This window comes from Cygnus atratus, chromosome 19, assembly GCF_013377495.2.
Source record: "Cygnus atratus isolate AKBS03 ecotype Queensland, Australia chromosome 19, CAtr_DNAZoo_HiC_assembly, whole genome shotgun sequence".
NCBI classification, from domain to species: domain Eukaryota; kingdom Metazoa; phylum Chordata; class Aves; order Anseriformes; family Anatidae; genus Cygnus; species Cygnus atratus.
This window is the reverse complement of record NC_066380.1, coordinates 11873732-11885321: the sequence shown is the minus strand read 5'-3', so window position 1 is coordinate 11885321 and position 11590 is coordinate 11873732. Positions and strand designations below refer to the sequence as shown.

Genomic DNA, 11590 nt, shown 5'->3' with positions numbered 1-11590 from the left:
TCTTTTTTTTTCCTAAGTTCTAGCCACAACTCTGTTCATTCTGCTTCAACATTTACCAGAGGGACTGTCTCCAGGTGACCTCTGCACCCCACCTCTTTCCATCCTATTGGCAGCCTTTACTTTATCCACAGTGTGCACTTTCAGCTCTGGACTTTTATTATGTTTGCCATGTGCAATGCTCACACACAGACCACCTGTGAGTCTCAGGTCTCCAACATGCATACACTGCACAACTGACTTATCTAAGCTCCCTGGCAGTACTACAGACAACTCCCATGCAGCACAGGCACATCAGGCAAACACGAAGGGGTGAAGACGGCAGCAGCAGGACACAGGCATAGCACACTGTGCTGCACTGGCTACTCCACAATATCTCCGTACTTGTTCCTCCTCACAGGTGGTGTGACTTTCTCTGCGTCCTCTGGGCTGAGATTTTCTGCAATAGACAAGAACAAACTCCTTGTACCCCAGACAATCCCAGCATCTTTGGCAGGGGTGAGCAGAGAACTATAAAGCTCTGGTGAAGAGTTTAATGTCTCTTCAGCTTGGCCTAGCTTCAAGAGCTCATTGATGCCAATAGCAGATAGCAGGAGGCAGCCATGAAAACCACCCAGCAGAGGCCGTTCCGGTGTCCTCTGCAGCCCTACCTTTCTCACTGAGCAGCCTGGCTTAAGCACAAGCGTGGAGGGGTTTGCTAGCTCACTCCACCTCCTGCCCTATTCTTCCTCTTCTAGCAAACAAAACCTCCTCCACAATGTCTCTCATGAATCCACAGAACAAGCAGGCCAGCAAGCAGAAGTGAGCATGCGCTCTCCATACCGCTGGCTGTGCCCAAATGATGGGCCCAGAGAACTGAGAGCTGTGAGACTGGGGCAGGACACTCTGGCTGCCCTAGCACTGCTGCTACCCCAGAGGGCTGCTCCTGTCACGTAAGAGAAGAGTCCCTTAACTGCAGGGGTGCCTCTGTGGGACTTTAGCAGGGATTCTAAGAAAGATACAAATAGTTACCAGCTTAGAAGCAAGGCAGGAATAGCAAAGAGCTGCAGCAAGCAAGACAAGCCCAGGTAAAGCAGCAAGGAGACATGAAATGTACCTGTAGGTTGAGACACCCCATCGGCCATGGCAAGTTCCTGTGGGGACTTGCCCGTCTCCAGGTAAATCCAGAAGTCAGAGCATTTCTGTGTCTCTGCTTTGGTCACCATATAGCTGGCAAGGGATCCTGCAGCTGAAGAGACCATGCAGACAGCTTCCAGAGAGCACTGGTAACGAGGGTGTTCGCAACTGCCTGCAGGCAGTCCCTGAGCCTCCCAGGCACCCTCGAGGAGCTTGGGGAGCACAAGGGTGGCACGAGCCAGGGCACAACGCCCCCCACGTTAAGGGCAAACTGCCGTTCCACCCGCAAACACGGCCCTGCCCCTGCAAGCCGAGGCCGCGCTCCCCGCAGGGCCCAGCCCTGCCAGCCTGCTCACGGCCGAGCCTGCGGCCACACCCAGGCAGCAGGCGCTAGGCGGGGCAAGGAGGCTCAGGGCACTCACCCACCGACACCAACAGGTTCCACTGGAGGCTGTACGGCAGCTTCTTGCTCACCAGCTTCTGCACGGCGAAAGCGGCTCCGCTGCCTGCCAAAGCCCAGGGACCGCGAGCAGTTACCAGCCAAGGCCACCCCCCAGGGCGGGGGGGGGCGAGTGCTGGGGCCCCCCCTGCCCGGCGCTCCGCCCGCCCGCCCCAGCCGTACCTGCCAGGAAGGTGCCGATGCCCTTCACGAAGGCGTGGGACTGGCACGCCGCGTACTGCTGCAGCGCCTGCGGAGACACCGTCAGGGCACCGGCCCGGCCCCCGGCTCGCGGCCCCCCCAGCCCCGCCGGGGAGGGCGGGCGGCGCCTACCGGGTGCTTGGCGGCCACGCTCTCCTCCACCCGCCGCAGCCCCAGGTTCACCATGGCGGGGCCGCCCGGACGCGCAGCGCCGCCCCCGCCTCGCCGTGCGGGGCCCGGGGCCCGGCCCGCCCCTTCCGCGCTGCCGCCATGGCGGAGCCGCCGGGGCCCTTTTGCGTTCTGCGGGCCGGGCCGGGTCGGTACCTCTGCTACTGCTGCCCCGCGGCCGGCCCCGGCTCTGCCGGCACCGCCTAGTGAGTGCAGCGCCGGGCGGGGGAGCGGGCCGGGCCGGGCCGGGCCGGGGCGGGGCGGCTCGAGCACAGCCTGAGCCGCTGCCCCCCGCAGTGTGACCGACGCGCTGGAGGTCTGGGCCGGGGAGCTCGGCGCCCTCCCGCCGCAGGGCCGCGTACGTAGCGGGGCTGGGGGCCGCGGGGAGGGCCGGGCCGGCGGGACGGGACGGGACGGGACGGGACGGGGCGGCGGGGGCCCGGCCGCGCCGCAGGAGGTGCCCTCTCCCCTCAGGCGCCGCAGGGCGGGACGTGCCTGCCGGAGGACGGCGTCGCGAAGCTCAGGTGGGTGCTCGGTGGGGACCCGGGGCCCTTTGCTGCAGGGCTCCGAGCTCCCGCCTCACCCCGGGCTCCTGCCCGCGCAGGGCAGCCCTGCGGCGCGGGGCCGTCTCCCTGAGCCTGCAGGATGGCAGGGCCACGCTGCAGCTGCAAGGGGAGGCCAGGCACGCAACCCTTCATCTCTGCAAGCTTCCTGTTGCTGAGGCGAGGACCCAGCTCCAAGCGCTGATGTTTGGCTTGGCGACTTGCGTCAAGAACCTAGAAGAACATCTCGAAGGTCTGTGTGTGGTTGTGGAACAGGGCAACGGGAGAAAGGAGATCAGCTTCCATCCGCTGTCATGGTATCGTCTCTCTCCCACCTAGGGTTTCCCCCAAGTGAGCTGGTTCAGAGAGCCAAGTAAGATGGCATTTAGGAGGCTGTGTTTTCACGGTCTCATCCCACATGACATCTCCTCATGAGCTCTGGCTAGATTGGCCAGGAGAGATGCAAATGTGTGGGCTGGGCAGCAGAGGTGCTACTTTCGTCTTCCTGCTCGGGCTGACCTGTTCCCAAAGCTGGCCAGGGCCTTCCCTGACCATCTTGGGCAGAAGAGATCCTGCGTGGGACTAAAAGCAGCATTGTGACAGTGTGCAGGAGCACAACCTTGCCCTAATGGCTGACACCACACCATCATTGCCTTACAGAGGCAAGTTTCCTTCACCATGAGGGTGACAGAGCATTGGAACAGGCTGCTCAGAGAGGCTGTGGAGTCTCCATCTCTGGAGATATTCAAAACCCTACTGGATGTGATCCTGTGCAATATGCTGTAGGTGACCCTGCTTGTCAGGGAGGTTGGACTAGATGATCTCCAGCTCTCCCTTCCAACCTCAACCATTCTGTGAAGGTCTTGGGGTAGCAGCACCCTAGATGGAAGTGGCTGGAAAGAGAATGTTGCTAGGTTTGGTTGTGGGCTGTGGAGAGGAGGGAACTTGCTGGGGAAGCCCGGGATACATTGGCACATAATTTGATTCTCATTCCTGTCTCAGCAGTGGTGGGCACACTGGGGTCTTCCTGCAGCCCTGAGAAGAATGCTGCCCAGAGCCAGCAGCTCTTCCTGCCAGGTAGGCAGTTGCCATGGGTTGTGTTGCTTGTTTGCCTTTTCTTCCCCAGGAAGCTGCTGGCTCCTGTGTCTTGGTACTCTCCAGGAAACTCTGAGCCCCCTCTGCTTTGGCTGCTGTCAACCACCCTGCTCTTGGTGCCCTTCCCAGCACAGGAGGGGCCAGGGCTCAGCATGGTAGCTCTTGAGGTGCACTGTGCTCAGGTCCGATGCCTAGTATCACCAAGCAGGGTTGCTTGCCAGCCTCCAGGAGAAGGTCAGGCTTCACTGCTCTTCCATGGCAGTTCCATGGGTCCCTGGAGCTTTCACAGAGGAGACCAAGCATAGCCCCTCACCATCCATGGCTCCTGGAGGCACGCCCTGGGCACAGAGGGGCTTGCAGGGCTGCCAAAGCAACCAGCTGACCTTTGCTTTCCCTGTCCTTCCTGTGTCTGACTGAGGCAGACCCCAGCCCCAGGAAGAACAGGGGCACTGGCTCAGCTTTGGCAGCTAAGCGGAAGATCCCAGGAGAGTCTCTCATTAATCCTGGTTTCAAAAGGTAAGCGCTGTTCCACAGCCCAGTGCTGGGACTTGAGGTCCAGTGGACACCAGTGAGCTCTTGGCAGGCCTATGACTCTCCTTCCATCCCCTTCTAGCAAGAAGGCACCGTCTGGAGTGGACTTTGAAGACTCATGACCTGTGCTGTCCCGTCCCCCCGATGACAGCATTTTCAACCATGTGTGGTTGATAGAGGATTTACTGCCCCCTGGCCCTGCCAGGCTCCTTGCTGCAGGTGTGGCTCATGGTCAACAAGGGCGATGGATGGGGCAAGCAGGACCCAGAGACCTGGAGGCAGTGCCTGGCAGGCCTGAGGGGGCAGCAGATCCTCAGCTGGTGCTGTGGCAGGGCCTTGGGGGGAAGGGGGTAGACAGGGCAGGGGTGACAAAGCGGAGGCTTTTTTCCCTGCAGCTTCTCCCTGCTGAAAGGGGCCACCCCTTTACTCCACTTGCCATTAATTGGTGTTTTTTTAAAAAATAACTTTGAAAGATATATTTTTTGTAAAGGTCGCCTGTGCTTAAGTTATTGCCAGTAAAGCTGTTTTTAGCCAGCTGGTCTCTGGGGGCTTGTCCAGAGTGACAGTGTGTGTGTGTCATTCCCTTTTGCCCTTCCATTGCTCTGGAGCCATGTGGCCAATTTCAACTGAATCTGAGGGGTCAAGGGGTCAGAGGAGTTCCCTTTCTTGACAGTTTTGTGCCAATGGGCTGGTGGGTGACTGGTTAGAGCTTCTCCAGCCCCCTGGAGAACTGGAAGTGTGGGCCCAGCCCTTGCTAGACTTGGAGGCCTGTGCAAAGTCCTGTGTGGGAGGAGAGCTGTTGGGGCCGGTCACTCCAGACAGTTATTTTGCTTGCAAAGCCTTTATTGATCTCCAGGTGCTCTGATACATGGCTTGGACTTTCCCCACTTCATCCCCATCCCTGTCCCAAATCTTCTCCAGAGAGCTTCCTAAGAGTGGGTCTTGGAGGGACAGTGCCCTCTGCTCCCCTCGCACAGGGCAATGGGGACAGAGGGCAAGGTCATCAGCACCACCAACAGCATTCCCACAGCTCCATTCCCAGGGCTTTGCCATGGCTGTGCCAGTTCCCCTCACCCTGTGCTGCTCTTCACAGGCATCAGGTGGTGCCAGCTGTCCTGGCACAGCCCTGTCTTGGGTCCCTCATGTGGCTGGTGGCACAGTGTGCCTCTGAGGGAGGCTGCGGGGATACCCTCTCTGCTCTGGGCTCTCTGCTCTAGGCAGACTTTTTCCTCCCCAAACTGAGGCTCGGCTCCTGCTGTTACCCTCAGCGTTGCCCAGCTCTGTCACGAGTGGTGCCCATGGCTGTACCTTTGCACCCATCCTTGTGCTTGAGGGATCACAGGGTAGGTCAGGAGTGTCCTGGCCAGGCAGGGAGGGTGACACAAGAAGCGAGAATGCATTTGCAGGTTCGGTGCAAGGCAGCTTGCTGATAGCACCTCAAGCAAGGGTGCCAGCTTGGGGAAATTTGGGTACCAGGGATGCAGCTCATGCTCTCTGCCCTCCCGAGTGCAATTCAGGCAGGACGCTGGTGATGGCAGCGGGACGGGGCAGGCACCGCCCTGCTGCCTGACCCCATCCCTGTGGCCACCTGGGTGTTTGCCCGGCTCACTACGGAGACCGGACCACGGAGCGATAGGCCTGAACTATCTCCTCACTGTTGGGGCAGGTGTATTTGAACTCCTTGGTTTCGCTGGCGTTGTTAAGGTAGCGCCACACACCCCGCAGGTCCTTGGGGATCCCGAAGTGGCGATAATGCTGGCAGACAATCTGCAGGCAGAAACAGCATGAGCTCTTGCCCAGCCCTGTGTGCCCGCGGTGTGCCAAGGAGGGTTTTGTGGCTGGTAGGTAGTGGCATTCACAGCCGCATGGGTGACATAGCATGAGGGGACATCTGTGGCAGTGCACAGGATGGCGGGGTGGCACCTGGTGCGGGATGCAGAGGGGAGTGAAGTCTGCAGGAAGGCACCGAGCTGTGCAGGGGTCATGGGGAAGGGCGTGCCAGGCAGGCGCCTGGGGGGCATGGTGAATGGGGGAGAGGAGGGAACACAGGGGTGGGCATAGGGGCGGAGAGTTGTTGCAGGCAGGTGGTGGGCTGGCACCCAGGAGGAGGTGAGGGCATGGGGCAGGCAGTACAGAGAAGCCAGGGCAAGGGGAAGGTCGTGGCGTGGGGATGCCTGTGCTCACCTGCACGATGTTGAGCTTGGGCAGCAGGTTGCAGTCAGCTGACGTGAGCTGGTCCCCGTCGAGGAAGCGGCGCTGGGAGGTCCGGAGGTGGGGCTCACGGGCCAGCTCATACTCCAGGGGGGCACTCAGGTACTCGTCCAGCTTCAGCAGGGCCCTCAGCAGGCTTCGCTGCAGTGCTGCAGGGTGGGCAGCAGCACGCTGGGTCAGGGCAGCGCCCCGCTGCAGGCGTGGGACCGGCAGCTTTGCCGAGCCCTCCCTGCCACATAGCCTCCTGCCAGCCTGCCCTGGTGCCCGCACTGTTCTTGCCTGGCCCAGGCTGGTCCCTGCTCTGCCAAGGGTGCCCTGGCTCAGCCATGCTGAACCACGCTGGGAGGGACAGGCTGGGGGTACCAGGACACTGAGGGATGCAAGCAGTGGCCCCGGGCAGGGAAGGGCTGGCCAGCCTCAGGGGTCTGAGCACCTGAGGGCCTGCCTGGGGTTCCCCAGTGTGGCACAGCACAGGTGGCCCCCCCACTTCCTCACCCTCGTCCTGGGCAGGCACTGGGTTCTTGATGAAGGTGGAGAACTTGTGGAAGATGTCATTTCCAGCCAACCTTGACTCCTTGTACTGTGGGACCAGGCTGGGGAACCTGTGGGGATGTGGTCACAGCTAGGGAAGGAGGCAGAGGCTGGCAGGCCCAGGTGCTGCCTGCCCCCTGCCCCTTTCTCAGCCTTTCCCACCACTCTTTGGCCGCTTCCCCTTTCTGGGGCAGTGCTGGACACTGACATGGGGGGGGCCAGCCTGTCCTCCAGAAAGTCCTCGATGTTGACAGTGTCGGTCTTGGGGTCTCCGTTGTAGAGCAGAACGGGCAGCTGGGCACCTGGCGCAAAGTCCTTCAGCACGTCCAGTGCCCTGCAGGAGACAGGGATGGTTGCTGATGCCTGCATTGCCCAGAGCTTAGCAGGGCACTGTGTTGTGTGCGTGTCCAGGGCAAAATGATGACGTGGTTCCCCCGGGGCTGCTCCTGCCACAGTGTGTGCCCGTGGCAGCTCTGCCCTGGGAAATGCCCACCACCCTCCCTCAGAGCAGTGGCGGGCAGCCAGGGGGATAAAACAGACTTTACCCTTCATGCCTCTTCCCAAGGTGGTGGGGACCTCCCTACACCCCTCAGACCGGTGTGTGGGTACCGCGGGGTGCCGCTCACCTCTTCACATCCACAGTGGTGAGGGTAAAGGGCACCCCTTTGAGCAGCAGCACCATGAAGAGCCGCTGGCAGAAAGGGCAGTGGCCCACGCTCTCCCCGTCCTCGCTTGCCTGCGGGCAAAGACAGAGAGCTCAGCTGCCCCAGCCCCACGCTCCGGCAGCGGGTGCGGGCTGGGGCCTTGGCTGGCCATGGGCCAGCGAGCAATACAGGCAGCCTCCAGGACCTGTTATGCTGGGCACAGCGCCAGTCCCTGGCCCCTGCCTGCTCGTGGGGCCTCCGCGCCCCACCCCAGAGCAGCCTGCGTGGCACAGCAGGTGGTGGCCCGCAGCGCTGGGCGGCAGGGGTTTGGCACAGCCACCAGCGTGGCACCTGGCTGTGGCAGGGGACAGCCCAGCGAGACAGGGGCTGTGTGGTGGCCATAGGAGGCTGATGGCAGTGCTGTTGGCCCTGTCACCCTCCAGGTGTGCCCCCAGGCAGGCCATGTCCTGCCCTCTACAGCTGGACAAACTGCCCTAGCCAGGCGGTGGCTAGGAAGGGCCCAGGAGGCGCAGGTGCCTGCATCAAGGCACTGCAGTGGCTGGGCTGGTGTGCAGCGGTCCCCTCTACACGCGTGCACACACACACACACACACACACACACGAAGGGTGCCTGTAGTGGAGGGTGGGAGAGGGGATGTGACACCCCAGCCCAGCAGCCCTTGCTGAGCACCGATGCCGGTGGGGCAGGTAGCAGCACAGCGTGCTGGAGAAGATGCCAAGCTGCCCGCTACCTGCCTGGGAACCCGCAGGTGGACAGTGGGGCGCGCAGGGGTAGCTGGGCCGCCCCAGCCCGGGGTGCTGCCAGGGGTAGCAGCCAGAAGCGTCCCTGCCCAGCCCGCATCATCCCCAACCTCCAGACGACCTCCACTCACCTTGACGAAGAGCTGGATTTGGGGTTTCTCAGCCATGCTGGGTGGTGGCTGCTGGTTGACTGGCGACTGTGCTGCAAGTGCCTGTGCTGGAGCTGCAGCCCCTCCCAGCCCACATTCCTCCCTGGGGTGCACCCGCTCCCACCCACGCCTGGCCCCACGGCACGGCTGGGGACGCCCTGCCGTGGGGCCCTGGCTGCCACGGCTGCTGCTGGCCTGGGACCAACAAGGGCAGCTCGCAGCATCACCAGCTGCAGCTGCTCCTGCTCAGCACCTGGGCTGGCTGCGTCCCATGGGGCTTTGTGTCTGCCAGCACCCTCCAGCCAGCCCCACCACCAGCCCTGGACAATGCCGTGTGCTGGGTATGGCCCCGCATTGCGTCCAGCTCCCTTTACCCACACCAGGCTCTTGCACCCCACCCAGGGCACTATGAAGCCCCTCTTCTGCCATTCCCCAGCCAGATCCCTCCCCAGGCACCACAGCCCTGACAGCCCTGAGCTCCTGCCCACCTCCTTCCAGACACCACAAAACCTTGCTGGCTTCAGTTATTATTTTTTATTTAAAACAATCATTATTTTCACATTTCATCTTTTTCTTTTGCTAGCAATGTACAGGCTCCTCCAGAGCATCTCCACCCATCGGGGTGCCCCACACTTGGGGCTGTGCATGGCACAGGTGCTGGCATCTGAGGACGTGTGGAGGGAGGCAAGGTGGGAAGCAGGGCCAAACTCAATAAAGCAAATAATGTTAAGGCAGCAGTCACCCCCACCTCGGGCAACGCTGCACCGCTCCAGCCCCGCTGCCATGGGGCACCTGTCTGTGCAACCACCCTCAGGGTGCTCCAGGGTCAAGGGCAGCCCTGCACCACCAGGAGGCCGCTACGGCCACCCAGGCTGCTGAGTGTGCCCTGGACACATTGTGCTAGGGGCACAAAAGCTTCTCTGTTGACCATCCAAGGACAGTAGTACGGTGGCATGGCACCACGTGGGCACAGATCTGCCGATGGGAGCACTGGGGGTTCTCCTTGTCTGAGGAGCCCCAAGAGGCACAGCAGCAGGACAGGTGTGGGGTGAGGATGACGCCCTGCCTGGCCAGAGCTGGCCACTGCAGCAGTGTAGGGCACCATGCCCCCCTTGGGTGCCCAGAGGGGGCTGAGCTGTGCCACCTCCAAGGTGACACCTGAAAGCCTGCAGGTGACACTGTCTCTCCATGGCGGCAGAGACAGAGAGCTAACCTGGACTTTGCTTGTACCCCAGCACCCACCCAGCACAGTGTGGTGCGCCGCCTGCACCATCTGCACCACCCAGGGACCAGCCAGTTTCCAGTATGCCATAAAAAATATATGGTCTGAAAAATCTGAAAATAGAGCTTATCTCCCCCCAATTTTTCCCCTATTGAAAATACTGTATATTGTATCACAATCTATAGCAGGTGGCATACAGGAGTGGTGAGCCCTGGGAGAGGCATGGGCACAGAGGGCAAGGTGGCACCTGGGTCTACGGGGCCTGGGGCTGAGCCCACACCCGTGCCAGGGAGACCGGAAAGGCCAGCAAGGCCTCCAGGATGGAGGCAGCCATGGATGGTCGCACCGTGCAGTATGGCAGCTCTGGATGAACACACCAGGGTGCTGCAGACATCCCAGGGCATAGGGTGCGTGGTCAGGGTTAGCATCATGAGCCTGGAGGTCACCCCTGCTTTGGCACAGCTGTGGGATGCTGAAAAGCAGTGGGCTGGGAGTGTCACAGCAGGCTGGGCACTGCCCCCATGGGTGACAACGGTGGCAGGACCCTCTGCAGAAAGGAGGGGCACTGCCACCTGCGGGGGTGCCTTCTGCCTGCCCCAGGTGACACGCAGGGCCACAGATGCTGGCCTCCATCCTTCCCTCCCCAACATCCCAGGCACCTCTGCCAGGCTGAACCAGTGCAGAGTCAGGCTGCCTTGTCCTCACACCTTGAGGCCACCTCCCCCCACCCCCAGACTCAAAAGCCACCCTGGGGTGCAGCAGTCCCCTCTCCCAGTGCCATCAGTGAACCAACAATAAGAATCCAGTACAAGTAGCTCCCACGCTGGGCCAGACTCTGAGCAATGAGTGCTAGGGCAAGGGAGAAAAGGACGGGTGACAGCAGAAAGGTGGCACGGTTGCAGCGATGCCCTGTGCCTAATGCTCGCTGAGGGAAGCAGAGTGTGATGGCAGGCAGGAGGGCAGGATGAGGGGCTCTGGGACATGGTTGGGGCAGAGGGGAAAAACAGCTGGTGCCAGCATGTGAAATACCCTGTGAAATACCTCTCTGCCCCACCATGTGCCTCCCTGCGTGGGCGCCAGTGCCCTGCCCCAGGGATGGCACTGAGCACCCAGAGCGAGCAAGGACAGGCTTGGCAGAGCCAGGGCAAGCACTGGCACCTGGCAGAGGCAACCCTGGGCAAGGTAGCAAGCCCAGTGCTGGGCAGGGCCAAACCCCTCAGCTGGCAGAAGCACCAGCAGGGCTGAGTCCCTGTCTCCAGCAGGCTTGAGGTCGCAAGTGATGTTCTGTCAGCAGTGCTGGCACAGAAATCAAACAAGGGTGAAGCACTGGAGCTCCTGCCTCTGCAGTGCTGGGCCAATGAGTCCCCTGTGATGCCATGAGCAAGCGCCAAGCCCGGCAGGTAATGGAAACAAGGAAAAAGCAGCAGTCCTTCCTCTGGCCGTGCCAGGGCCAGGCCTGGGGTAGCGATGGGGCAGGGGTAACCCCCTGGCCAGGATTCCCTTGGGGTGGGTGCAAAAGTGGGTGTCCAAAGGCACCACTCTCATAGGCCTCTTCCCTGCCAGCATGGGACACGCAGGGCTGGCGGCACTGTTGCAACGTAGTGTCCTTCTGTTCACAGTCTCTGTCCGTGGCACGCACCAGCCGGGCAAGCTGGCGAGGACAGCAGCCCCTGCTGGTGCCATGTGGGGAGTTGCTCCAGAGCTGCAGGGGACAAAGGCTGGCTGGCGGCCATTGGTTCAGAGTCCATCCAGGCTGGTACTGCACCCACTGTGTCCTTTCCAGCAGCAGGGCTTGACCCCCTGGGCATGTGGGGGCAGTCCCCCGCATTCCCACGCCGACTGCGTCCGCTCAACAGGGACGAAGGGAGAGGAGAGGCAAAAAGTATTTGGTGGCTTCACAGCCAGGGGATGTGGCTCCCCCCCTCAGTGTCTCAGCACAGCGTGTCCGTGTTGAATGAGAGCTGAGCCTGCGGACACAAGGA

General features: G+C 61.5%; 4 protein-coding genes across 9 annotated transcripts in view; 1 reads left to right on the top strand and 3 right to left on the bottom strand.

Moving 5' to 3' along the window:
- Positions 1 to 133: 133 nt before the first annotated feature.
- Positions 134 to 2006, bottom strand: TMEM141 (transmembrane protein 141). Of its 2 annotated transcripts, none has more exons than XM_035571164.2 (5): positions 1886 to 2006; positions 1736 to 1802; positions 1536 to 1619; positions 1094 to 1225; positions 134 to 436 (listed from the first exon to the last, which is right to left on the bottom strand). In XM_035571164.2, exons 1-5 carry the CDS (start codon positions 1937 to 1939, stop codon positions 360 to 362), a joined length of 414 nt encoding a protein of 137 aa, XP_035427057.1. In that variant the 5' UTR covers positions 1940 to 2006; the 3' UTR covers positions 134 to 359. The 2 variants fall into 2 exon arrangements, with proteins under 2 accessions (XP_035427057.1, XP_035427058.1); XM_035571165.2 differs by having other exon boundaries at positions 1094 to 1219.
- Positions 1953 to 4649, top strand: PAXX (PAXX non-homologous end joining factor). 5 transcript variants are annotated; one of them, XM_035571159.2, is made up of 7 exons: positions 1971 to 2127; positions 2219 to 2279; positions 2396 to 2445; positions 2526 to 2716; positions 3466 to 3540; positions 3981 to 4074; positions 4172 to 4649. In XM_035571159.2, exons 1-7 carry the CDS (start codon positions 2024 to 2026, stop codon positions 4209 to 4211), a joined length of 615 nt encoding a protein of 204 aa, XP_035427052.1. In that variant the 5' UTR covers positions 1971 to 2023; the 3' UTR covers positions 4212 to 4649. The 5 variants fall into 5 exon arrangements, 4 of the variants coding, with proteins under 4 accessions (XP_035427055.1, XP_035427056.1, XP_035427052.1 ...); XM_035571160.2 differs by having other exon boundaries at positions 1976 to 2127; positions 3469 to 3540; XR_007709008.1 differs by lacking the exon at positions 4172 to 4649 and having other exon boundaries at positions 1953 to 2127; positions 3124 to 3540; positions 3981 to 4055.
- A 1048-nt stretch (positions 4650 to 5697) lies between these two features.
- Positions 5698 to 8413, bottom strand: CLIC3 (chloride intracellular channel 3). The gene is made up of 6 exons (XM_035571167.1): positions 8369 to 8413; positions 7458 to 7567; positions 7040 to 7165; positions 6796 to 6902; positions 6274 to 6449; positions 5698 to 5856 (listed from the first exon to the last, which is right to left on the bottom strand). The coding sequence occupies exons 1-6, from the start codon at positions 8402 to 8404 to the stop codon at positions 5698 to 5700; spliced, it is 714 nt and encodes a 237-aa protein (XP_035427060.1). The 5' UTR covers positions 8405 to 8413.
- Positions 8414 to 8902: 489 nt separating this feature from the next.
- Positions 8903 to 11590, bottom strand: part of ABCA2 (ATP binding cassette subfamily A member 2) — a 43026-nt gene continuing 40338 nt past the window's right edge. The window contains exon 50 of the mRNA XM_035571168.2: positions 8903 to 11575. Coding sequence (XP_035427061.1) covers positions 11540 to 11575 — 36 coding nt within the window. The 3' untranslated portion in view covers positions 8903 to 11539. The remainder of the gene's footprint in view (positions 11576 to 11590) is intronic.

Bases quoted from the DNA above. Each gene is read 5' to 3' on its own strand.
- PAXX (XM_035571159.2), top strand. From the start codon at position 2,024: ATGGCGGAGCCGCCGGGGCCCTTTTGCGTTCTGCGGGCCGGGCCGGGT. The intron at 2,280-2,395 runs GTACGTAGCGGG...CTCTCCCCTCAG, and splicing joins CCCTCCCGCCGCAGGGCCGC to GCGCCGCAGGGCGGGACGTG. The intron at 3,541-3,980 runs GTAGGCAGTTGC...TGACTGAGGCAG, and splicing joins CCAGCAGCTCTTCCTGCCAG to ACCCCAGCCCCAGGAAGAAC.
- CLIC3 (XM_035571167.1), bottom strand. From the start codon at position 8,404: ATGGCTGAGAAACCCCAAATCCAGCTCTTCGTCAAG. The intron at 7,568-8,368 runs GTGAGTGGAGGT...CTTTGCCCGCAG, and splicing joins AAATCCAGCTCTTCGTCAAG to GCAAGCGAGGACGGGGAGAG. The intron at 7,166-7,457 runs GTGAGCGGCACC...TGTCTCCTGCAG, and splicing joins ACCACTGTGGATGTGAAGAG to GGCACTGGACGTGCTGAAGG.
- TMEM141 (XM_035571164.2), bottom strand. From the start codon at position 1,939: ATGGTGAACCTGGGGCTGCGGCGGGTGGAGGAGAGCGTGGCCGCCAAG. The intron at 1,620-1,735 runs GTACGGCTGGGG...GGGCTTTGGCAG, and splicing joins CATCGGCACCTTCCTGGCAG to GCAGCGGAGCCGCTTTCGCC. The intron at 437-1,093 runs GTACATTTCATG...TGTCTATTGCAG, and splicing joins TGGGGTGTCTCAACCTACAG to AAAATCTCAGCCCAGAGGAC.